The sequence below is a fragment of the Dipodomys spectabilis genome, unplaced genomic scaffold (genome assembly GCF_019054845.1).
Source record: "Dipodomys spectabilis isolate Male_0828 unplaced genomic scaffold, ASM1905484v1 ptg000230l, whole genome shotgun sequence".
Classification (NCBI taxonomy): Eukaryota; Metazoa; Chordata; class Mammalia; order Rodentia; family Heteromyidae; genus Dipodomys; species Dipodomys spectabilis.
Window position 1 is genome coordinate 2,851,068 of NW_024870907.1, and position 22,386 is coordinate 2,873,453.

At 57.3% G+C, this 22,386-nt stretch overlaps 2 protein-coding genes across 2 annotated transcripts; one reads left to right on the forward strand and one right to left on the reverse strand.

Moving 5' to 3' along the window:
- Positions 1-4,273: 4,273 nt before the first annotated feature.
- Bik (BCL2 interacting killer) lies at positions 4,274-12,576 on the forward strand. Its single transcript, XM_042697988.1, has 5 exons — positions 4,274-4,308; positions 10,182-10,338; positions 11,293-11,391; positions 11,753-11,870; positions 12,137-12,576. The coding sequence occupies exons 2-5, from the start codon at positions 10,187-10,189 to the stop codon at positions 12,227-12,229; spliced, it is 462 nt and encodes a 153-aa protein (XP_042553922.1). The 5' UTR covers positions 4,274-4,308; positions 10,182-10,186; the 3' UTR covers positions 12,230-12,576.
- A 2,114-nt stretch (positions 12,577-14,690) lies between these two features.
- Mcat (malonyl-CoA-acyl carrier protein transacylase) lies at positions 14,691-20,140 on the reverse strand. Its single transcript, XM_042697950.1, has 4 exons — positions 19,727-20,140; positions 18,735-18,822; positions 16,648-16,865; positions 14,691-15,526 (listed from the first exon to the last, which is right to left on the reverse strand). The coding sequence occupies exons 1-4, from the start codon at positions 20,138-20,140 to the stop codon at positions 15,083-15,085; spliced, it is 1,164 nt and encodes a 387-aa protein (XP_042553884.1). The 3' UTR covers positions 14,691-15,082.
- Positions 20,141-22,386: the final 2,246 nt, after the last annotated feature.

Below are 22,386 nucleotides of genomic sequence, written 5' to 3' on the forward strand. Positions count from 1 at the left end.
TGGACGTCCTTGCCGAGGCTGGCTTGGAGCCATGATCCTCTGATCTCAGCTTACTGAGTAACTGGGATTACAGGGGTGAGCCACCAGTACCTGGCTAAGTAACCCTCTTAAGGGAAAGAGCAGGGACAAAGAGGAAGCCCCTTTTAGATATGATGAACAGTCCCCTGGTGCCCATATAGGCCTGGGGGTCCCAAGGTGGGCACCACATGCAATTTTCCCAGCCTTGCATTCCTGCTTCTCCAAAGCTCAGCATGTAGAGGAATTCGAGCTGAATCATTGCTGATTTTATTTGCCCTTCAAGAATTGCAGGAGCATATAAACTTCCTTGGGGGAAAAAATAAGACATTCCTGCAGAACTTTGAAAAGAATCATTCCCCATCAATGAAAAAATTCTGCAGTTTCCCTCTTCTGTTTTGTTGTTGAAGGAGGCAGGAGAAGGGGAGTTTTGAAATCCGAGGCCAGGAAGCTCATAGGTCTGAGGGCATAGACCCTTGTCTCTCATGCCCATGGGATCTCCTAAGGAGCCACTTCCCCACCTGGCCACAGTTTCCTCCCCTGACACATGGGAACAGCAGAGCCTCAATCATAATAAGGTTGAAGTGGGGGTGTGTGGAAAGGTCATTCACTCTTTGTGAAGGATCCATTGTGGTGAGTGCAGGAAAGCAGATCTGGACACTGGCCTGGCCGCCGTGGAGCTGAGTGAGCAGGGAGGCTGGCCAAGGGGCCCGTCCCAAGCCTGCCTGGCCGGCTGAGGAGCATGCAGGGCCCTGGCTGCCTTCCTGGAGAACCAACAAGAGAGCTAGCTTTGAGCCACCTGAGCCTCTGTTATTGTTCTGGGAGAATTTGTTCTCAGACTGATAAGCTGCACTGTGAAAGGGCTGTTATTTATGGGCACTGAAGGACAGTCCCCTGGACTGGGGCTCCTTCCTACCCCCCACTCCATGGGCCTGGGGCCTCCTGCCAGACCTGATTGGACCGATGACCTGGGGCCCTCGAGCGTGCTCCTGGCAGGGGACGCAGTGGCCACCGCTGGTCCGGGAGCCTGCCAGCTGCCCAAGGCCTCTGGGATGCAGCAGCGCTGATAGCATCGACCTGGGACTCCTGTTCTCCATTCTCTCGACAGCTGAGCTGGATTAGGGCCTCCAACCCTTTAGATCTGGCCAGATGCATGTCTCTATTGAACTGCCGTGGTACTGCTGCTGGCCTCTGCTCTGCGATGCGTTAGGCCTGTTTTCAATTACGATATAGTTGCCACCAGGGACCGCTCCTCAATCACCAGGAGCTGACAAGGCCCCGCTGGGAGCTATAAATCTGCACCTTGCTTGACATCCTGTCTTGGCTTTTTCGAGACTCCTCCATTGTTTTATTTGGTTTTATGTGTTAACATTGAGTTTTAATTTATATCCCCCAAAGTGCACAAACCATGTTTTCAGGTCAGTGCGTGCTTGCACAAGTGTGTGTGCCCGTGGACCACAATTCATCTCACCTCCAGACAATTCCCTCCTGGACTCTCGCTCTTGCTGGGCTTGTTCACAGTTAGCACTCTACCACTTGAGTCATAACTCCACTTCTGGCGTTTTGATGGTTAACTGGAGATAAGAATCTCATGGATTTGCTTAGGCTGACTCTTGATTCTTAGATCGCAGCCTCCTAAGCAGCATGATTCTAGGTCAGCCACCAGTGCCCAGCCCAAACCCAGTTTTTGTTTTTGTTTTTCCAGTCCTGGGGCTTGAACTGAGGGCCTGAGCACTGTCCCTGGGCTTCTTTTGCTCAAGGCTAGGGCTCTACCACTTGAACGATTGCATCACTTCCAGCTTTTTCTGCTTATGTGGTGCTGAGGAATCAAACCCAGGACTTCATGCATGCTAGGTAAGTACTCTCCCACTAAGCCACAGTCCCATTCCCCTAAGAAAATATGATCGTTTTCTTACCTCTACAGTCCTAAATGAGGTTTCCCTGGAACAGAAGGTATGGCTCAAGTGGTAGAACTTCAGCTAAGAGCAAGAAAGAACGAGCTAGCGTGTGAGGATCTGAGTTCAAGTCCCAGTACTGGTACTGAAAAAGGTTTTCCTGGCTTTAAGATTCACATAAACTGCTGGGCACAGTGCTCAGAGGCCAGACCTGGCTGCCTGGAAGAGACAGGCCAGGGCCACGAGGCTCCTGTAGTCCAGACCCCGATGAGAGTCTAGGTCTCTCAGAGATATTAGAGAGCTTCCGGAGGGGTTGAATGGAATGAAGGAGGCCAGAGGCTGAAGGCTGAGCCTGTCACAAAGGGTAGCTGAAGCCAGGTCTCAGTGGCTCACACCTGTAATCCTAACTGCTGAGTACCCAGAGATCTGAGGATGGCAGTTCAAAGCCAGCCTGGGCAGGAAAGTTCATGAGACTCTTACCACCAATTAACCACCAAAAAGCTGTGGCTCATGTAGTAGAGCACTAGCCTTGAGCCAAAAAGCTAAGGGAGATTGCTCAGGCCTTGAGTTTAAGCTCCAGTACTAGCACATTAAAAAAAAAAAAAAAATTCTCCCATTGAAACAGAAATGGTCCTGATCCCAGCAGGGAGGGCTAGGCTGGACTTTGAAAACCTGGAGAGCACTGGAGCTGACCCCAGGAAGAAAGGAGATGTGCACAGGGACTGCGGTCACACAAGGGCCATGGTCACACCAGGCAGGACCCAGCTAGGATAGTCAGCAGATCCCAACAGTGGTCAAGAAATGGAGTCCAGGCTTGAGAACAGGGCACAGGGGTGGGAGGGGTGGGTGAAGGGAGCGTGGATGGAGAGAACAGTGCAGGACCGGCGGGGTGGCCTCTGGTGAGGAGCCTCCCTTTCCGAGCCTTTGGTTCCTCAACTGTAGAGTGCTCTCTTGGCTGCTTGTGGACCTCTTGTGAAGGCTGCGGTGACTGAGCACTGGGCATTCCTTGTAAGGTTTCTGGGGGGTCATGGGAGGGAAAGTGCTGAACTCTCAGTTTGGGGGACACCCTGTGACCACCACTACTATTACTGTGTACTATGCCATCTAACCCAGGGCTGAAGACCAGCCTTTATTCGTTCATTCCCCTCCTTTCCTTCCTCCTTCCTTCCTGAGTTGCCCAGGCCCGCTGGCTATAGTGATTCTTCTGTTTCCACCTCCCAGATAGCTGGGACTACAGGCATGTCTCACCACTCCAGGCCTCCGCTTTGATCCTTTTCTATTTGATCATGTGGGGTTCTTTCAAGGTAAATATTTTCACCCACCCCTCCTCTTCCGTCCCTTCTATTCCCAAACTGGCCCCCTTCCTGCATCTGATCGGTGAACGCTTGTTGAATGCCCACTAAAAGGCCTGGCTCCGCAGGCATCTGGCCTTCCTGGCCTTGGAGACAGGGTTCCTGGCTCGGCGTCCCTGAGCCCTCATCACCTGCCAGATGGGCTCGCGGGGCCCCACGGCTGACCGTGAGCCCCCCGTGGCTGTTGGCCACAGGCCGGGCTTGCAGGAGCCCGCGGGAACCCGGGATTCCGTTCTGGTAGGAAGAAGTCCGGCATCTCCAGCCGCACAGGGCAGCGGCGGCCCCGTTTCCCGGAGGAGGGCACCCGGCAGGAAGAGCAGAGGGAGCTGGGTGTGGGCCCTCCGCTGGGGCGCCAGGCCCGGGAGGTCTGGGCTTGCGGGGCCTCCGACCCCCTCCCCGCCTCCGTCTCCCCCTCCCTCCTCGCGGCCCGGGCTCCCGCGGCGGGGCACCCGCTCCTTCTAGGACTTTCCACACGTGGGTTTAGCGACGTCTGACTTCCTCACCTGCCGGCCTGGAGGGCGGGCGCCCGCGCGCTCAGTCATTCGGTCCGCTCGGAACCGCGGTTTCCCGGCGGGGGTAAAACCAGGACGGCCTTGGATGTGCAGCGAGAAGAGCCAAGCCCGGGTCGGTGCCGGAGGCCCCCGCGGCGCCCCGCAGCGCGAGGCCCGGGCGGGAGCCGGAGCTGGGCGGGCCGGGAGGCGGGCCGGGGCCGGGCGGGACGCTCGGCGCGCCTATCAGGTCCGGGCCCCCGGAACATCCCGCCCCGCGCCCTCCGCCCCGGCCCGCCGCGCCCCGCGCCCTCCGCCTCCGCCCCGCGCCCTCCGCCTCCGCCTTCGCCCCGCGCCCTCCGCCCCGCGCCCTCCGCCCCGGCCCGCCGCGCCCCGCGCCCTCCGCCCCGGCCCGCCGCGCCCCGCGCCCTCCGCCTCCGCCTTCGCCCCGGCCCCCCGCGCCCTCCGCCCCGCGCCCTCCGCCCCGGCCCGCCGCGCCCCGCGCCCTCCGCCTCCGCCCGGCGCCGCCCCACTCCGCCCGCCCCGCGCTGCCTGCAGGTAAGAGGCGCCCGGCGCGGTCCTGGCCGAGCGTCTGGGGGTTGGGAAAAGTTGGGGATCCGTGTCCCAGTCCCCCCGGCCCCACTCTCCTGGCCGGCCCCGGGTTCCCGGCGCGCCGCGCCCGGGCTCTAATCCGGACCCACGGCCGGAGGGAAGATGGCGCCGGACACCTGTCCCCGCGGGACGGGACGGGCACCTGCGGGGCGGAGGCGTCCGGACGGAGACCGCGGGGACCCTGTGCTCCCCCCGTTCCCGCCCGGTACCCCGGGGCTCCCCGCGCTCCCGCGCCCGCCGGGTACCCCAGGGCTCCTGAGCGGCCCCGCCGTGAGGCCACGCTGGTAACTTTGTTTCCGCTGCCCGCGGCTGCCCGCGAGGGCTGGACTTGCCCCTGAAACCAGGCCGGCCTGCGCCTGCCAGATGGAGAAACTGAGGCCCAGGCCCCTCCAGGCTGCCACTGCACCTGCTGGCTGGTCAGCAAGAGGCGCCCGGCCGGCCAGGAGCACACGGCTTGCCCGGGTAGCCCTGTGGCTTTCCCTGATTTCCACTTAATTTGGGCGTGCCTTTAGAGTAGGTGCACGCGAGGGCAGTTCCTGGTGTCAGTGGGTGCTGTTTTCTAAGTACCCCTTAGAGAGTACTTAGAAAACGGATCGGATTGTTTCGAGGCCTGGATCACAGGGCGCATTGTGAGGGGTGACACCCGGGCTCCTGGTCCTGGGCCTCGGTGCTGCCCCCCCACCCCCAGGATTTGGGGTTTCCATCTGGTCTCTCTGTTTTCTTCTCTGGCTGTGGAGTTCAGGCCAGCCTTAAACACAGCAGTCCTCTTGCTCTAGCATCCTGAGTGCTGGGTCTTGGTTCATTTTCAGTCGTTAATGACACAATACCCCATGGGCCAAAGCTACTTAGAAAAGAGGTGTCTGTGGGCTTAGAGTGCTGGAGAGAGCAGCAAGGCTATCGTTGCTGCTCCTGTGGCAAGAAATAGGATGTCTGTCTGTCTGTGTCGCTGTGTCTCATCAGTCTGGTCTGAACTGGAGTCTTCGTGTCAGTCTTGGAGCCCCCAATCTGATAACTGTAACTGCCACCATCAGATCAGGCTCTGTGCCCTTTGTGTAAACACAGGCAGCCAAGGGCATCCACCTTCATCTTCTGAACCTCAGTGTTCCAAAGCTGGTTCTGACTCGCTCGCTGTAGCTTCTCCAGAGCTTTGCCAATGGTAGTTTTTTTCTTGGTGGTACTGGGGTTTGAATTCATGGCCTTGAGCAGTCTCAGCTGGTACTCTGACCCAGTCCCCCAGTGTTAGGTCTGTGTGTGTGTGTTACCCAAGGCTAGCACTCTACCACTTGAGCCACAGTTCCACTTACGGTTTTTGGTGCTTAATTGGATATGAGTCCCATGGACTTTGCCCAGGCTGGTATTGAACCGAAATCCTCAAATCTCAGCCTCCTGAGTAGTAGCTAAGATTATAGGCTTGAGCCGCTACTATTAGGGTCTTTTGACAAGGTCTTACTAAATAGCCTCGGCTAGCCTTGACCTCTCAATCCCCACCTCCGCCTCCTCAGTGATGGGTGTGTGCCTCTGCCGCTGGCTTGGTTTTGCTTGCTTTTGACTTAACACAGGCAACATGCCAGAGGCTGCCAGGGCTTTGGGCCTGGTGGGCACAGCCCTTCCATTGAGCTACAGCCTCAGCCATAGCTGGGCTACTTTTGGTAAGGCAGTCTGGGTAGGGTCGGTTTTCCAAACATTAGGGTTACTGTGAGGCATAATGTGGAATAACAGGTGTTTGCAGAGTGGCCACCTCCTCCTGAGGGTCCTCCCTGACCACTCCCCCCTCAAGGTATCCCTCCTTGTGACCCCCCATCTCAAGGTAGCACATCTTTCCTTGTGACCGATCCTCTGCCCTCAGCCCTAGTTTTAGAGACTTCAGAGCACTGCTGGTGTTACACACTGTGTCCTGACGCTAATCTGCCAGCTGTCTGAGAAAAGGAACACCAGTTAGCAGGCCTTTGGTCCCTGGACACCTGAAGAAAGCGGGTAGAAACCTGGCCCAGGGCTCATGCTGTCGTCCTAGCCACTGAGGAGGCTGAGATCCGAGCATCATGGCTGGAAGCCGGCTAGGGCAGGAAAGTCCAAGAGACATGTTTTTCTTCTTTTAAGCACCAAAAAGCTGGAAGTGGGGCTGTGATTTAGAGCACTAGCCTTGAGCAAAAAGGCTCAGGAACAGAGCCTAGGTTCTGAGTTCAAGACCCAGGATTAGCACCAAAAAAAAAAAGAAAGAAAGAGAAAGGTGGGGGAAGGGTAGCCACGTGCTGATTACCCTACGCCTAGATGCTCAGGGCGAGCTATAGGAAAATGAGTTGTATTCACTGAGCTACAAACACACCAGAGATGAGAAGCTCTCCCCTCCCCCATCCATGGTTTCTTGCCTGGCCTATAGCAGACTTGGGGATCCCGCCAGAGTCTGTGTGTTTTTTCCTCCCTGCCAGGAACAATCCGAGCAGTTTGGAGGAAGTTTTGAGGGCCCGGGCTCCATGGCTGGCGGCCACCAGGAAGCCAGCCGTGGTCTGGACTGGACTCGGACGGCACCTCCTTCCGCCTCCTCCCCCCTTCCGCTGTCCGGCTGAGGCCAGTCTGGGGCTGGGCAGAGGGCAGCTGATTTGCCTAATGTCAATATTAGGATGTGACAATACAAAACACCCTCGGGCATTGACTAACCTGCCCAGCAAACCTGTTTTTCTGGAGGTGGGAGAAACCCCAATCTGATACTCGGCTAAGGAGTCAGGCCCAGCTGGGCACGAGGGAGGGAGGGGAGGGTGTCTGTTAGTTATTTTGTGTGTGTGTGTGTGTGTGTGTGTGTGTGCGCGCGCGCGCGTGCGTGTGCGCGCGCGCGCGCTGGTCCTGGGGCTGGAACTCAGGGCCTTGGTATTATTGTCCTTTAGCTCCTCCCTCCCTCCCCCTGCTCAAGGCTGGTGCTGTTTTGAATCATACCTCTACTTGTGGCTTTTTGTTGGTTAATTGGAGATAAGCCTCCAGGACTTTCCCACCCCCGTTGTTTTTGAGCCTCAGTCCTCAGCTCTCAGCCTCCCCGAGCAGCTAGGATTACCAGCAGCTAGGATTACAGGCAGGAACCACTGAGGACTGGGGGCTGGGGATGGGCAGGTATTTCTTGAGCTCTGTTATCCCAGCAGCCCCGGGAGGTGTCAGCAAGGAGGAGGCCTGGGCACGGGAGGAGGGCCCTGCCCCTCTGTTCCACGCCCACCCTGATGTCATGTAGTGTGGGTGTGGTCTCCATGTGCCATGGGGAGACCCCCCCACCCAAGCCAAACCTAGGAGCTCACAGTCAGGGCAGTGCAATGGGAAGCAGAGACTCCACTTCTCAGGAGGCCCCTTTGTACCCCACGTTTGAGTGGGGGTTGCTGGCATGGTGGGGAGCACACAGCAGAGAGGCCTCCTGTGACTGAGAGGTTGGGCCTGGCACCAAACATTTCCTCTGCTAACTGGGGCCAAATGCACCACCTTTACCCCAAGTAAGGCCCAGCACCGGGACTTTTGCTGGCTTGTTCTTCCCACTAGGAGAGGAGCTCCATCTCAAATGCCCACCGCCCTCCCCCTCCCCCTGCATCCCCTTTCCTGCTTTGGAAGTCCAGCCCCTAGCTATTGAAGTCTCTGCCATGTGATTTGCATGGCAGGCCGCTTCTTTGGTTAAGGCTGTCTTCCTGATTTTCTTTTTGCCCGTAAAGCTACATTGCCCAGTCAGTTTGGTTTGTTGTTGTGTTTTGGTGGCTGGTTTGTTGTTGTGTTTTGGTGGCTGCTTGGTGGCATAGCTCTCTGAAGTCTGTGTAATGAGGGCAAATGCCCTTCTGGGAGAGGACTGGGCCTGGTAGATGCAAATAAAAATGAATAAGGAGCCAGGCGCCAGTGGCTCATGCCTGTAATCCTAGCTACTAAAGAGGCTGAGATCTGAGGGTTGGGTTTCAAAGCCAGCCCAGGCAAGAAAGTCCCTGAGGCTTTTTTTTTTTTTTTTGTCGGTTGTGGGGCTTGAACTCTGTTATCCCAGCAGCCCCGGGAGGTGTCAGCAAGGAGGAGGCCTGGGCACGGGAGGAGGGCCCTGCCCCTCTGTTCCACGCCCACCCTGATGTCATGTAGTGTGGGTGTGGTCTCCATGTGCCATGTCCCTCAGCTCTTCAGCTCAAGGCTAGCGCTCTACCACTTGAGCCACAGCGCCACTTCCGGTTTTCTGGTGGTTTATTGTAGATAAGAGTTTCATGGACTTTCCTGCCCTGGGTGCTCTGAACCGTGATCCTCAGATCTTAGCCTCCTGAGTAACTAGGATTACAGGTGTGAGCCCCGGTGCCCGGCTTCCCTGAGACTCTTATCTCCAATTAGGACTAGTGGGGAGCCACACACACAGAATGGGGTCTCTCCTGAAGCGCAGGCCTGGTGGAGGCAGGACTAGGGCAAGCCTCGGCCACAGTGGCCATTTTTGGAGCAGAATGAGACTGCGCAGGGACCATTCAAGTCTCCCAGACCGCAGTGTCTGCCCACTGGTTGCTCACCCGAGCAGGCGCAGAGGGGCTGCACCTGGGTGGAGAGACAGGTGCACCTGGCCTCCCGGTGGTATGGAGCCCCGCCCGCTTTGCCCTTGCACCCCTGGTCTGGCACCTTGGCATGATGCACTTCTATTTTCCTCCTGGTTCAGGGTCAGGGCCTCCCCTGGGACCAGCGTGTCGAGTCTTGCACCTGGAACAAATGGTCCCTGCCAGAGTTTCTCTGACCTTGTAGCTAGTAAAGCTTTGCCTGCAGGTGTGCTGGGCCCCGCCCCGCTCAGCTCCTGCTCACACTCCCGCTGCCCCCTCTGCCCTCCAGCCTGGGTGTAGTCTGACAGGTGCAGCTGCCCTTGCCTGCATGGCCTGGGCCCTTTGTGGCCCCCAGGGCTGTGTTTACAAAGGTCCTGGGGTGGGGGGGTGTCTGCTGGGTGTGGGTGGGGAGCAGATGGGAAGCTCCTCCCCCTTCTCTTGGGGAAATGAAGCAGGCACTTCTTTGTTGAAATTTTGCACTTATTCCTCTGCTCTAATTCTGGAAAGAACAATGCCATCTCAAAATGGTTTTTGTCCCCAAGCCTAGAGCACACCACATATCCCATCCCCTCCCCCTCCCCCCTTTCCCCCTCCCCTCTGCCCTGCCCCTGATGTTACCACCACCACTACAGTGAGCAGAGCACCTTGCTCACAGTTGCCTGGGGAGTCAGCCCTGAGACACGAGGGGTCCTGGCTGTGCTCCCCCCCTCCCCCAAGAGACCTTGCCTGGTCTTTGCATTCCCAGCCATCACACACACACACACACACACACACACACACACACACACACACGGTGGTCTACCACTTGAGCCAGTTTTTTCCTGGTTAATTGGAAATAAGAGTCTTATAAGCTTTGCCTGGGCTGGCTTTGAACTGTGCTCCTCAGCTTCCTGAGTAGCTAGGATTAGAGACGTGTGCCAGCCATGGACGCTTGGCTGTCCCTGAGCGCTTTGTGCTCAAGTCTGGCACTTGAGCCACTGTCCCACCTCTGGCAATAAGTCTCACAGACTTTACTGCCTGGGTGGGCTTTGAATCACAGGCCTCAGATGTCAGTCTCCTGAGTAGCTGGGATGACAGGTGTGCACACCGGTGTCTGGTGAGTTCTTGTTGCTGTTTGGAAAGAGCAGCTGGGATCTCTGGCCACAGCTGGAGCAGAGGCAGGAGATGGAGTCCAGGGGAAGGCTTCATTCCTGAGGCTGCTTCCCTTCAGCTCCTAGTACCTGTTTTGGGGTTTTGTGTTTGGAGCCCCCACCCCCGTTTCCTAGTCCTGTGGTCCTGTTACACTCTGCCTCTCTCCCCCAGAGGAGATGTCGGAGGCCGGGTCTGTCACCAGGGACCTCTTCATCAAGACCCTCCTGTACCAGCAGATGCCCGGACCTCGGCCGGCAGCCGGGCTTTTCCCGATCACCGAGCCTGTGGGGGAAGAGGTCTGGGACCCCATGGACTGTCTGGAGGGCAGGTAGGGCCCAAAGGCCCCTCACCAGGCCTCCCGGTGAGGTAGGGACCACCTGCAGGTGGCACTGCCATGCTCAAGCATGTGGCCTTGGGCCTTCCTGACCCTGGCACCACCTCCAGGCCTCCCCCAGCAGGGGGCGCGGTTGCCCCCTTGCTCATGAAGGACCCAAGCAGTTCAGGCTCCCCGTCCCATTCCCAGCTGGAAGTGAAGAGCCAGACCAGCTATGGCTACTTCTTCCATCCATGGCTGGCCCCCAGCAGGGGTCAGGATATTGCCTTTCTGCTGTGGGGTCCGTAGTCTCTGAGGTCCTGGATGCAGGGATTGGTGCTGTGTCCTCTGTCCCTGGCTCCTCTCCTGCCTGTGGAGCAGCGCCTTCCTGAGTCCCCAGGCCTGACCCCCACCTGTCTGCTTGGCAGCCTCCCGCCCCCCCCCCCCCCCCGCCCTAGCAGAAGAGCAACCCGGGGCAGGCTGGGCTGGAGTCCAGAGGGTGAGGTCGAAGGCCCTCTGTGGTGGATCTGAGCTGGTGTGCAGTCCGTGGGCTGCAGTGGGAACAAACCCCAGGCCCCCAGGGGCACGGTCAAGCCAGGCAGGGCCCTTTCTCAGAATGGAGGACCAGGGGACAGAGTTCAGAGTTCCCTCTCTGAAGGACCGTAAAGTGAGGCCCAGCCTCAGCAATGGGGGGGGGTCCCTGCTCCCACCGAGTCCACTAGGCAGGCCTCAGACTCTGCAGGGATGCTGGACATGGAGGAGCCTCTGGGGCTGCGGTCGGCTTGGTGCCTCTGCAGCCTGCCCTGCAGGGAACTGGCCTCTGCTGAGTCCCCAGTGGACAGCGGGAAGAGGCGATGTGCGGCTGGCCCCTCCACCTCAGTGCCCTTCGCCTCTGTGGGCCGTGCCCAGCCTGCAGAACTGCCACCGCAGCGCCGGTGCTGTGGCCCACTCCCCGTGCCCTCCCCACAGTAACCAGGTGGCCCTGTGGCTGGTGTGCATCGGAGACGAAATGGACCAGCGCCTCCGAAGTCCTCGCCTGGCCCAGCTGCCGGGGATGGCCATACACAGGTGACCACCCCTGCCCTGCCGCCTTCTCCACCGGGGAGGGGCCCCGCCACTCTCGGCCCTGGCCTTGGCTGTAGGCCGGAGGCCTCCCTGTTCCCCACACGCTGATGGACGGTGTCTCCCCAAAATCAGGGGAGCGCCAGCCCTCCAGCCCAGAGGCTGTCCCCAGCTGACTCCCCAGGGACAGGCATGGGGACAGGAACTGGGGTGTGAGAGGGGCTGGCTGAGGGTAGACTGGGCCAGTAGGCAGGCGAGGGACAGAAACCAGAATGCACTTCTGAAGCCAGCTCTCCCGTGGGGAGACCCTGGGAGGACAGGGGGGCACCTGCTCCCCAGGTAACGGCCGCATCTCCACGCCTTGTAGCCTGGCTCTGACCTACAGCCAGATGGGTGTCCGGGGAGTGCTCCGACGCCTCATCCGTGGGGTCGCCCACCTGAGGGAGCACATCAGGGCCTGGAGACCCCCCGTCCCCCACCTCGAGGTAAGTCCCTGCCCCTCCCTCCCCTCATCTGCATGGCCTGTGTCCGTTCGTGTCTGTCCAGTCCTGGCAGCACTGGGTGGACAGCGTGCGCACACAGCTGCGGGTCCATTGGCCCTTCTGCATCTCCTCTGTTGGAGCGTCCGGTGCACGACCCTGCCCGCCCCATGCCCTGACGTGGGGCGCCTCCCCTGCCCTCCTCCAGAACGCCCTGGTTCTCCGAGCTCACCTGGCCCGGCTGAGCCTCCACCCCTGCCCTTGGTCCGCAGGTGTCCCCTGGCCAGGTCCGCAGGCAGCTGCTGCCCGCAGTGCTGCTGGCCGTGCTGCTGCTCCGCGGGGCCCTGCAGCTGCTGCTCCAGTGAGGCGGGGCGGGGCGGGGCTGGTCCCCGCCCCTTGGCCACTCTTGCCACGCTGCCCAGGAGGTGGCCGGCTCCTCCTCCATGACGTTTTCTGATGATCACTTTTTAAATATTTAATCTCGATAGTGCTGGGTCACTGCTGAGGTTTCCTATGGTGGTTTTTTTCATGTTTTTTAAGACAAATTCATTTTACCTCTGGGGTGTCACTGGCTGGGCCCCCGCTCTCCTGACCGCAGCCACCGGAGGTGCTGTGGGGCTGGGGGGAGTGCAGGCCACACCCCCACGCCCAGCAGAAAATCTACTGGACTAGATTTCTAAGGGAGAGGTCTCAATAAAATGTCAGTTTCCAGCTGTGTCGGTGCTCTGGGTCTGCGGGAGGATGTGGGCTGGGGCGCCGCGCCTTACCTAGGAGACTGGTGGAGCCAGCCCCCAGCCGCACTGTCCTGCACTGGAGGGCTACAAGCCATGTCCGGGGCTTTGCGCTTCTGTCCCCTCCTCCTGCCCTTCCTGGTACCTCAAATCCCGCCAGGGAAGTCTGCCCACCGCCCCACATCCACTCTGGGCAGGAGCTGGGGGGCTCTTCTCAAGGGGAGGGGGAAGGGGCGCTGGGCCGGGCTCTGTCTTCCAGGGGCCCGGCACCTCCTGCCCTTAGAGGCTCTTCCCAGGTCGCAATTCCATTCTAACCAGAAAAACCAAAACTGAACTGGGCTGGACACCACCACACCACACCTCTCCTCCATCCCACAGGGCCCCCACATCCTCCGTTTGGGCCCTTTTTTTCTTTTCTTGTGCCTGTCCTGGGACTTGAACTTGGGGCTTAGGTGCATCTCTAAACTTTGTTGCTCAAAGCTAGTGCCACAGCTCCACTTCCAGCTTTTTGGTAGCTTACTGGATATGAGTCTCAGACACGGGGTTGGGAAGGTGGCTCAGTGGTACAGCGCTTGCCTTGCATGCCTGAGGCCCTGGGTTTGATTCCTCAGCACCACATAAGCAAAAAGAAAAAAGCCAGAAGTGGCGCTGTGGCTCAAGTGGTAGAGCGCTAGCCTTGAGCTGAAGAGCTGAGGGACAGCGCCCAGGCCCAGAGTTCAGGACCCACGACTGGACCCCCCCCCCCCCCCCAAAAAAAAGGTCTGTCTTTCCTGCTGTGGCTGGCTTCAAGCCGTCATCCTCTGATCTCAGCTTCCTGAGTAACTAAAATTACAGGTGAGCGCCACCAATGCCAAGCTGGCCGCACTTTTTTTCTTGACCCAGGTTTGAGCTCTGGGCCTCTCACTTGTTGGGCTGGCGTTCTACCACTTGACCCACACCTCTAGCCCACGCTTTCAGTTCCTACTCCCAAGGGGAGCATTCTTAGTCCACCTGGAGCACAGCTGCAGCTGTCCTTCCTGCTTGCGAGCTCAGGAGAGAGCTCATGCATCCTTCTCGGGGTGCTGGGGCTGCTGAAGCCCACAGCTTCCTTCCACACTCCTGGGACATGGCCAGGGCTGCAGGAGCAGGCCCGCTTCCATCATGGGGCGGGTGGGATTACATCGCAACCCAAGGCCTTTCCCTACAGGACACCTACCCCCAAGTGGGTGGGAGCGGGGGAGAGGGATAAGGGGGAGGGCAAAGTCTTGTCCACCCACAGGTGTCAGGAGCTCTCCTGCTGTGCCAGGCTGGCTTGGTTTGGGATTTTCCTCAGGCTGAGCAGCCTCCCCTGGCCTGAACTACTGTGCACCAGGACACACCAGTGCTGGAGTCTGGAGTGACTCAGCAGCGCCACCTCTGGGGTCCCAGTGATTTAGCACGCAGCCGGGAGCTGAACAGCTGCCCATGAGCTGGACAGCCCCACACCAGAATGTATGGTTCTGCCTGAGGCTGACCACGACGGCAAAGAACTTGCCAGTGCCTGTCTCACGGTAACACTGGAAGCCACACACAGATCCCTCCCCAAGGTTTCCCAGGAAATGGCCCACAGCTTCCACTGACTCCTATTTAATCTGTGCGGAGGAAGGCTGAGCACACTGGAGCTCCGAGGGAGGCCTGTGCCCTGCCCAGCTGCAGGTGCCCGCAGAGCAGGACGGTGCCCTGTGGATGACTTGGAGACGCTTCTCCAAGGGGAGCCTGGCACTGGCCTGGGGCCAGGTATGCGGTGTCACCTTTGCCCAGGCATGCACATATCCTCTGGGGTTCACAGCAGGCCTGAAGAGGTAGAAGAGGTGCTTCGTGGGAGTGTAAGGATCAGGAGACTCCGCCCCCAGCTGCTGAGTAAGGGAGGCAGAATGGCTGCGAAGCCACTGAGACCTAACACCTTTTATCTGTTTGTACTTTTTATTTTTGTGGGTTGTGGGGCTGGAACTCAGGGCCTGGGCACAGTCCCTGAGCTCTTTTGCTCAAGGTTAGCACTCTACCTCTTTGAGCCACAGCCCCACTTCTGGCTTCTTGGTGGTTAACTGGAGGTAAGAGTTTCTTGAACGTTCCCAGGTTGGCTTTGAACCATGATCCTCAGATTTCAGCCTTCTGATTGTTAGGATTCAGGCATGAGCCACTGATGCCCGTCTCCTAACACCTTTAGATGCAGGACACAGGAGCCCTGGACCTGGGCAGCCTGCAGGCGGAGGGGCAGTGGTGTCCCTCTGGTGCAGCATGCCCAGGGCACACAGGCAGCTGCGCGGGGCCAGCCCTTCAGATCCACTGCCAGGAGTGGTGCAGCCCAAGGCAGGTGGGCAGGCAGGGTGAAGCACATCCCCAGCAGCACCTGGACGTTTTCCAGGGGGGCTGGGCCAGGTCACCTGAGACATCATCCCTGGCACTGTTCTGTGGCTGCACCCTGCGTCTCCCACAGCCTGTCTCATCTTCAGCCAGCCTGCAGATGGGTCAGTGCAGAGCCTCGGAGGTGCCGGGCTCCGGGTCCTGGCTGCCCTCCATCACATCCACGTGGCTGTATGACCTCCAGGCCTGCATGTTGCAGCTCCTCAGGATGCTCCCCAGCTGCGTCCCGGGGCCCACCTCGAACGTGCTGGGGAACGCGGCGCCCTTCTTCCTCTGGTAAACGGCGTGCATGGTCTGTTCCCACTTCACCGGGGACACCACCTGCTTGCCCAGCAGCTTCCGGATGTGCGTGGGGTGCGTGTACCGGTTCCCGCTGACATTGGAGTACACAGCCACCAGAGGCTTCTTCATGTCGATGGTCTTCAGAACTCGGGCCAGGGGCTCCACGGCGGGCTCCATGAGGCGCGTGTGGAAGGCACCACTCACTGGCAGCATCTTGGTGCGCCGGAAGTGATACTTAGAGGAGTTCTTCCGGAGAAACTGAAGAGCCTGGGGGAAGGAAGGTGGCTTAAGGCGGGCACCATCAAGGGAAGAATGACACGGGTGAACAGCAAGTCCTTGGCATCCAGACAGCAGACCTGAGGCTGCACAGGGCAGTGTGCTGCTGCTAGCCACGCGCTGCTGCTGTGCTCCACATGATGCATCTCTACACACATGCACGCACACACACAGATGCATGCCTGCACATCCTGATCCTGTGAGTCCTTGAGTGATAACCTCAGTTCACATCTTTTTAGTGGGCCTAGAGTTTGAACCTGGGGCCTTGTGCTTGCCAGGCAAGCGCTCCACCCGAGCCACAGCCTGGCCTTTAATTCAGGTTCTGGTTCCCACTGAACTGCAGCATCCCTGCAGTCCTCCGGGGAGCTGGCCTTTCACATGCCCCCACTGATGTGACCACAGTAGACATGAGAACGCTGTTCACATGGACACCTGTGGACACGTGGCCTGTCCCAGCCTTGGTCACTACGCATGTGCATACATGGTCTGTCCTGGCCCTCAGCCATTCACACCTCTGAACTACTTCCTCATCTCAGAATGGGCTACAACTTCAGCCAGTCCACAGAGCGGCTGGGTTGTGATGCCAGGTGAGGTCCGTGACAACCTCTGACAGTCACCTCAAGCGGGTGTGGCCCCAATGAGAATCCTGTTCTCTGTAGTTATCAAGCTGGCTTAAAATATTTTTTAAAAGACTTACTATGTAGCCCAAACTGGCCTTGAACCCACAGTTACTTTGGCTTAGCCTCCCAAGTGCTGGACCAAGCCTGCTTGTCACTCCATCACCTTTAAGATAAGTCAGAAGAAAAACCCAGTCCCACTCCACGGAGTTCTTGAGCTGGCAGCCTGGGTGCTGGCGCCCTCCTCCGGCTTCACAGAGAAGAGTCCTCTCACCTGAGGGCCACCAGGGACCCAACAGGCCACCTGCTAACACTGCAAACAGTGTTTGCAGAGATGGTCAATCCAGGAAGTATTATCCTCCTTTCTTTCTTCCCTTGCTGTGTGGGGCAGTACTGGCGTGTGCTTGCTAGGCAGGCACTCCTCTTGAAGCATGCCAGGCAGGGCATCCCCCTCCCACCAGTGGACTGGCCTAGGAGGCCCTGTGTGCCACGCACCTCTAGGTGTCCAGAGATCACCCTGCAGTCAGGAAAGAGGAAGTTGGAGACCTCACACACAGGGTCCTCTATGCCCAAAGACTTGCAGTGCTCCCGGGCTTCCAAACAGGCAAAGGCGAACTTGGACTGAGGCTGGCCAAGGACTGACAGCATCCCACTGGGGACGGCTTCCGAAGCTTCCTGCATGGCCTCGGCTCGGACCTTCACAGCATACAGACCTGGCCAGACAGAAGCACATGGGAAAGTCGGGAGGTAGAAGCTCCATTCTGGCTGCAAACATGATCGGCGCCGCGGTTCTGCCTCCCACATCAGCCACACGGGGCTGTCACTCCCAGGAATCGGGGGCTGACCTGGCACCCCCTATCCTGCCAGAGACCATCTGGTGCCATGGGTGGGACTGCTCCAGGAAAGCGTCTGGTGGTGCTCTCTGCCCGTCACACCTGGAGGAAGATTCTCCTAGCATGTGAGCGATAGAGCAGAGAAGCTGCTGCAAAGAACATCTACCATCACAAGACCCCTGTCCCAAGACAAAGATCCCAGTCTCAACAGTGCTGCTGCGAGAAGCACGAGGGGCAGACGGGACCAGACCCCAGCCATGCCTTCCCAGGAAGTAGCAACCTCCTGGGTTAGATTTTCTGTCAAGCATCCTATCCGCCTGGATTGTCGTGGAAACAGAAAACGATTACTACTTAAATCACACTGAAGAGGAAAAACGGGACGGCTGTGTACAAGCTGTCACACAGGTGATTTCAGTACAGCCTAGCCAGCGAAGCAAGGGCGACCGCTCCCATGCAACTGAGCACCGGGCACCCAAAGGTGACTGGATTGGCTGTGATTGACAACCTCAAGTCCTGGGCGGGACTGTGACCTGCCGCTGTGGGGGAGCCACCTGGCTAGGGCTTGATGGGTGGCAGGGAGGGTCCCCGGGCAAGTACGGTACCCTTTCCCTGTGCCACGCCCCATCCACTCAGCACTGCGCCCATTTGCGCAGGACTTTTTCATCCTGGCCACTAGGGAACATGTAGGACAAGAGTCAGAGCTGAAAACAGGCGACTCCAGGAAAGTGGAGGGAGTGAGGGGAAATTTCGTGTCAGCTAAAGCTAAAGCGATGACCTTGACAGATACCAAGCCAGAGAAGTCAGTGCAACACTAAATACATGTAAACTGCATACACATTAAACTGTATAGGTAATAGATTACTAGAAGAGGAAAACAGACTTTCCCCTTTTCATTTCCTTCAGAGAGCTATAATGCATTTTTTAAAATGGGAGTGTAATTCATAAAAAATATAATTAGGCATTTTTAGTGTACCAATACTGGGACTTGAACTTAGGTCTCACACTCTCACTTTGCTTGCTTGTGCTCAACTGGTGCTCTACCACTGGAGCTGCACCTCCAGCCCAGCTTTTTGCTGGTTAATTGGAGATAAAGAGTTTCACAGATTTGTCTGTCTGGGCTGATAATTTTAACCCCAATCCTCAGATCAGAACATTTGCTTGCTGAGGCAGGTGCTGGTGGTTCACACATATAATCCTAGCCATTCAGAAGGCTGAGATCTGAGGAGGATTGTGGTTTCAAGACTGCATGGGCAGGAAAGTCTGTGAGACTTTTATCGCCAATTATCCACCATAAAACGAGAAGTGGGGCTGTGGCTGTAGAGCACTAGCCTTGAGCACAAAAGCTCAAGGACAGCATCTAGGCCCTGAGTTCAAGTCCCACAACTGACTTCCCACTCCCCCAAAAAATATATATGCATACTCAATGTCTTTGGAGTGCTGATCCAATGTTGATTACTATTTTTAATTTAGTGAGCACCAATTAAGCCCTTACCAAGTGTGACGGTCAAGAGGGGGCTGAATGGCAGAATGCACAGGGTGGTGGAGACAGTTAAGCAAGCAGATTTCACTACGTTCCCAAAGAGATTCCTATTGAATCTTTCAGTCTTCAAAGGTATCATGGTACAATCTTGTCCCTGAGATCCAATGTCATTGCCTGACACCCCAGGGGGTCCATTTTCATTGTTGAGAAGGGTCCCTGTTCCCAATGAGTCCAGCAACACCACACCTCTAAAAACAAACACACCCTACCTTCAGAAAATTCCATGGCTCCAGCAAACACAAGGGCTGCAAATTCCCCCACACTGAATCCAGCAGCCGCAACGCAGTTCTCAATGACCTGCGGTGACAGATGCACACATGATGCCACATTATCTGGGGAAGCTCATGTGCTTGGGCTGGTCTGGAAGCTGGTAAGGTGTTCAGCATCGCTGTGAACCAAGTCCCACTGGCTGGCGCCCCAGCTAGGAGAGACACAGAGGAAGCACTGACAACCAGAGTCTGACCCTGAGAAATATCCCTGGTCAGTGCTTACCCTGGACCCAGCTCTGTACTGAGTGCTTTGTTAAACATTACAGTCACAATTCTTCTTGCATTGGACATGAGACCAGGAAAGTCCACCAGACAGACTCTTATCTCCAATTAAAAGCAAAAAGCCGGAAGTGGAGCTATGGCTCAAGGGAGAGTGCCGGCCAGTCTTGAGCGGAAAAGCTCAAGGTCAGTGCCCAAGTCCTGAATTCAAGCCCTAGTACTGGTACACATATTAGGGAACTAGTCTAAGAAATCTAGTTTCTCCCCCAAAATACTGTGTGTGTGTAGTCTAAGAAATCTAGTTTCTCCCCCAAAATACTGTGTGTGTGTGTGTGTGTGTGTAGTCTAAGAAATCTAGTTTCTCCCCCAAAATACTGTGTGTATGTGTGTGTATGTGTCCGTGCTCCAGTCCTGGGACTTGAGCTCAAGGGCCTGGGTGCTGCTTTTTGCTCAAGGCTAGCGCTCTACCACTTGAACCACAGCACCACTTCAGGCTTTTTTTTTTTTAGCAGCTAACGGGAGACGAGAGTCTCACGGCCTTTCCCGCCTGGGCTGGCTCGGACCGTGATCCTCTGGTCCCTGCATCCTGGGTACTGGGACCACAGGTGTGGTACCGGCTTTCAACCCATGTACGGATCTCTGAGGAGGGCGCCCTGGCGCCTGGCAGGGGGGAGCCCACGCTGCCCGGCCGGCCCCGTGGCCGCGGGCCTCACCTGGGGCTTCAGGTGATGGAGCTTCTCGACGGCAGCCAGCGAGGCCACGAAGACGGCGGGCTGGCAGTGCACGGTGCGGTCCAGGTCCTCCTGCGGGCCGTGCAGGCTCAGCTCCAGCAGGTCGTAGCCCAGCACGCGGCTGGCGGCCGCGTAGAGCTCGCGGACGCGCGGGTACCCGAGCAGGCCGCGGCCCATGCCCACCGCCTGGCTGCCCTGCCCGGGGAAGAGCAGCACGGAGCACCGGTCCGGCGGCCGCCGCGCCGCCTTCGCCCGGGCCTCGCCCCCCGCCGCCTCCCGCAGCAGCTCCGCCACGTCCACGGCGCCCGGCGGAGGCGCCTGGAAGCTCGAGGCCGCCCGGCAGCCGCCCGCGGCCCGGCTGAGGGCCCACGCTCCCCGCGCAACGCGCGCGCCCATGGCGAGACACGGCACACGCTCGTTGCTGTGGCTACCGAGACCCGACTGCGGCTGCGCGGTGCGGCACGGCCCTTCGCGCGTCTCCCGCCGGGCTCCGGGAACACACGGGGTTGGGAAGGAAGGTTCCGCCCGTCCCTGGTTCCGCCCCAGCTTGGTGCGGTCAGCGGGCTCCCTGCTCAGGGCCTGGCCTGGCCTGACACGTGCGCTTGACCCATTCCCCCAGACACAACGAGACCCCCGATCTGAGGATTTCCAGCCTCCAGAGCGAGCGGGATAAATTTTCAACGATCCCGCAATACATATTTATAGACTAAATAATGCAAGGTGATCTAATATTTGCTCTTTATACCTAGAATGTGAAGAGAACTTGGAGGCTTCTTCATTCTTTCTTGTTTGTAAGCCTGACAATGATACTAAGCTATAAGATCGCATCTCTCTGCTATGTTTTGTACCAGTTAGGCACGTGCTACTCAGGAGGGTCAGGTCTGAAAACCCATGCATGTTACATGCACTAGATTCAGCTACATAAGATTTAGGTATAATTTACCCTATCATCTTACCTCAGTTTATTCTAGTTGTCATAAGTATAGACTAGGGATATAAGAAACAGACATTGATTTCTGCCCATCCAAAGTCTGATGAGAGCCTCTTTGTATCTTTACATGGTGGACAGGAGGGCTCTCTCTCTCTCTCTCTCTCCCCATCCCTCCCTCCCTCCCTCCCTCTGTTCCCCACCCCTCTGTCATGGAGCTTGAACTTAGGTTCTGGGCACTGTCCCTGAGCTTTCTCACACAGGCTAGAACTTGGAGCCACAGTGCCACTTCTGGTTTTTCTGGTAGTTACTTGGAGATGAGTCTCACTGACTTTCCTGCCTGAGCTGGCTTTGAACTGGGATCCTCAGATCTCAGCCTCCTGAGTAGCTCAGATTACAGGCATGAGCCACCAGCACCTGGCCTCTCCTTTTTATAAGTATCCACCCCATTGTTGAGAGCTCTGCCTTTGTGACCATGTCCCAGCCATAAGCATCTCAAAATCATCACACTGAGGTTAGGCTTTGCCATAGGGATTTTGAGGGAATTCACACTTCAGTCCATAGCAAATGGCACCTGGAAAAGCAAAAAGTAATACACACACACACACACACACACACACACACACACACACACTCGAAGAAGGAAGACCAGCCTAGGAAGTGGATGACCTGTCCAGGAAGTCCAGCACCCTGAGTAACAGGAGTTCCAGAAAGAGAAGTGAGAAAATAGAGGGAAGGAAATCATTGCAGTAATCAGATAGAAAGACCAGGCCTTTCCAGAGCGTAAGGCCTTGTGGCTTTTTCATTCTTGCTGGTAAATTGGAGATAGAATCTCACAGACTTCCCTGCCTGGGCTGGCTTCAAGCTGTTATTCTCAGATCTCAGTTTCCTGAGTAGCTAAGATTAAAGGTGTAAGCTACCAGCACCTGGCTTGGAGGCCAGCTCTTACATTCTTTCCAGATGAAGGAAACAGGCTGCAGCCAAGGCCACTGCAACAGGATGAGTTCATCCACTCAGCAACCTGAGTGGGCCGCAATCACTGGACCACAGCTCACCTTCATGGGTCTGCCCCCCCCCTTCCTTTCGCTCTCTTCCCCTCTCTTTCTCCTGGTCTGGGGCTTGAATTCAGAGCCTGGGTACTGTCCCCTAAGCCTCTTTGTGCTCAAGACTAGCACTCTACCACTTGAACCACAGCACCACTTCTAGCTTTTTTCAGTAATTATTGGAGATAAAAGCCTCATGAAGATTTATTCTGCTTGGGCTTGGCTTTGAACCATGGTTCTCAAATCTCAGCCTCCTGAGTAGCTAGGATTACAGGTGTGAACCATCGGTGCTTGGCTTGGGAAGCTATTTCTTTTTTCTTTTTTTTGTTTTTGGTCCAGTCATGGGGCTTGAACTCTGGGCCTGGGCGCTGTCCCTCAGCTCATCAGCTCAAGGCTAGCTCTCTACCACTTGAGCCACAGCGCCACTTCCAGCTTTTATTCTTTTTGCTTATGTGGTGCTGAGGAATCGAACCCAGGGCCTCATGCATGCAAGGCAAGCGCTCTACCATTGAGCCACTTTCCCAGCCCTTTAAAGGGACTTTTTTTTGGGGGTCTGGGCGCTGCCTCTCAGCTCTTCAGCTCAAGGCTAGCGCTCTACCACTTGAGTCACAGTCCACTTCTGGCTTTTTTTTTTTTTTGCTTACGTGGTGCTGAGGAATCGAACCCAGGGC

What these genes read in the sequence shown, in the direction of transcription:
- Bik (XM_042697988.1), top strand. Translation starts at nt 10,187, where the DNA reads ATGTCGGAGGCCGGGTCTGTCACCAGGGACCTCTTCATCAAGACCCTC. An exon ending in CCGGGGATGGCCATACACAG is followed by an intron (nt 11,392 to 11,752) that starts GTGACCACCCCT and finishes CACGCCTTGTAG; the next exon opens with CCTGGCTCTGACCTACAGCC. An exon ending in CCCCCGTCCCCCACCTCGAG is followed by an intron (nt 11,871 to 12,136) that starts GTAAGTCCCTGC and finishes CTTGGTCCGCAG; the next exon opens with GTGTCCCCTGGCCAGGTCCG.
- Mcat (XM_042697950.1), bottom strand. Translation starts at nt 20,140, where the DNA reads ATGGGCGCGCGCGTTGCGCGGGGAGCGTGGGCCCTCAGCCGGGCCGCG. An exon ending in TCCATCACCTGAAGCCCCAG is followed by an intron (nt 18,823 to 19,726) that starts GTGAGGCCCGCG and finishes CTGTCACCGCAG; the next exon opens with GTCATTGAGAACTGCGTTGC. An exon ending in TGATCTCTGGACACCTAGAG is followed by an intron (nt 15,527 to 16,647) that starts GTGCGTGGCACA and finishes TCCTTCCCCCAG; the next exon opens with GCTCTTCAGTTTCTCCGGAA.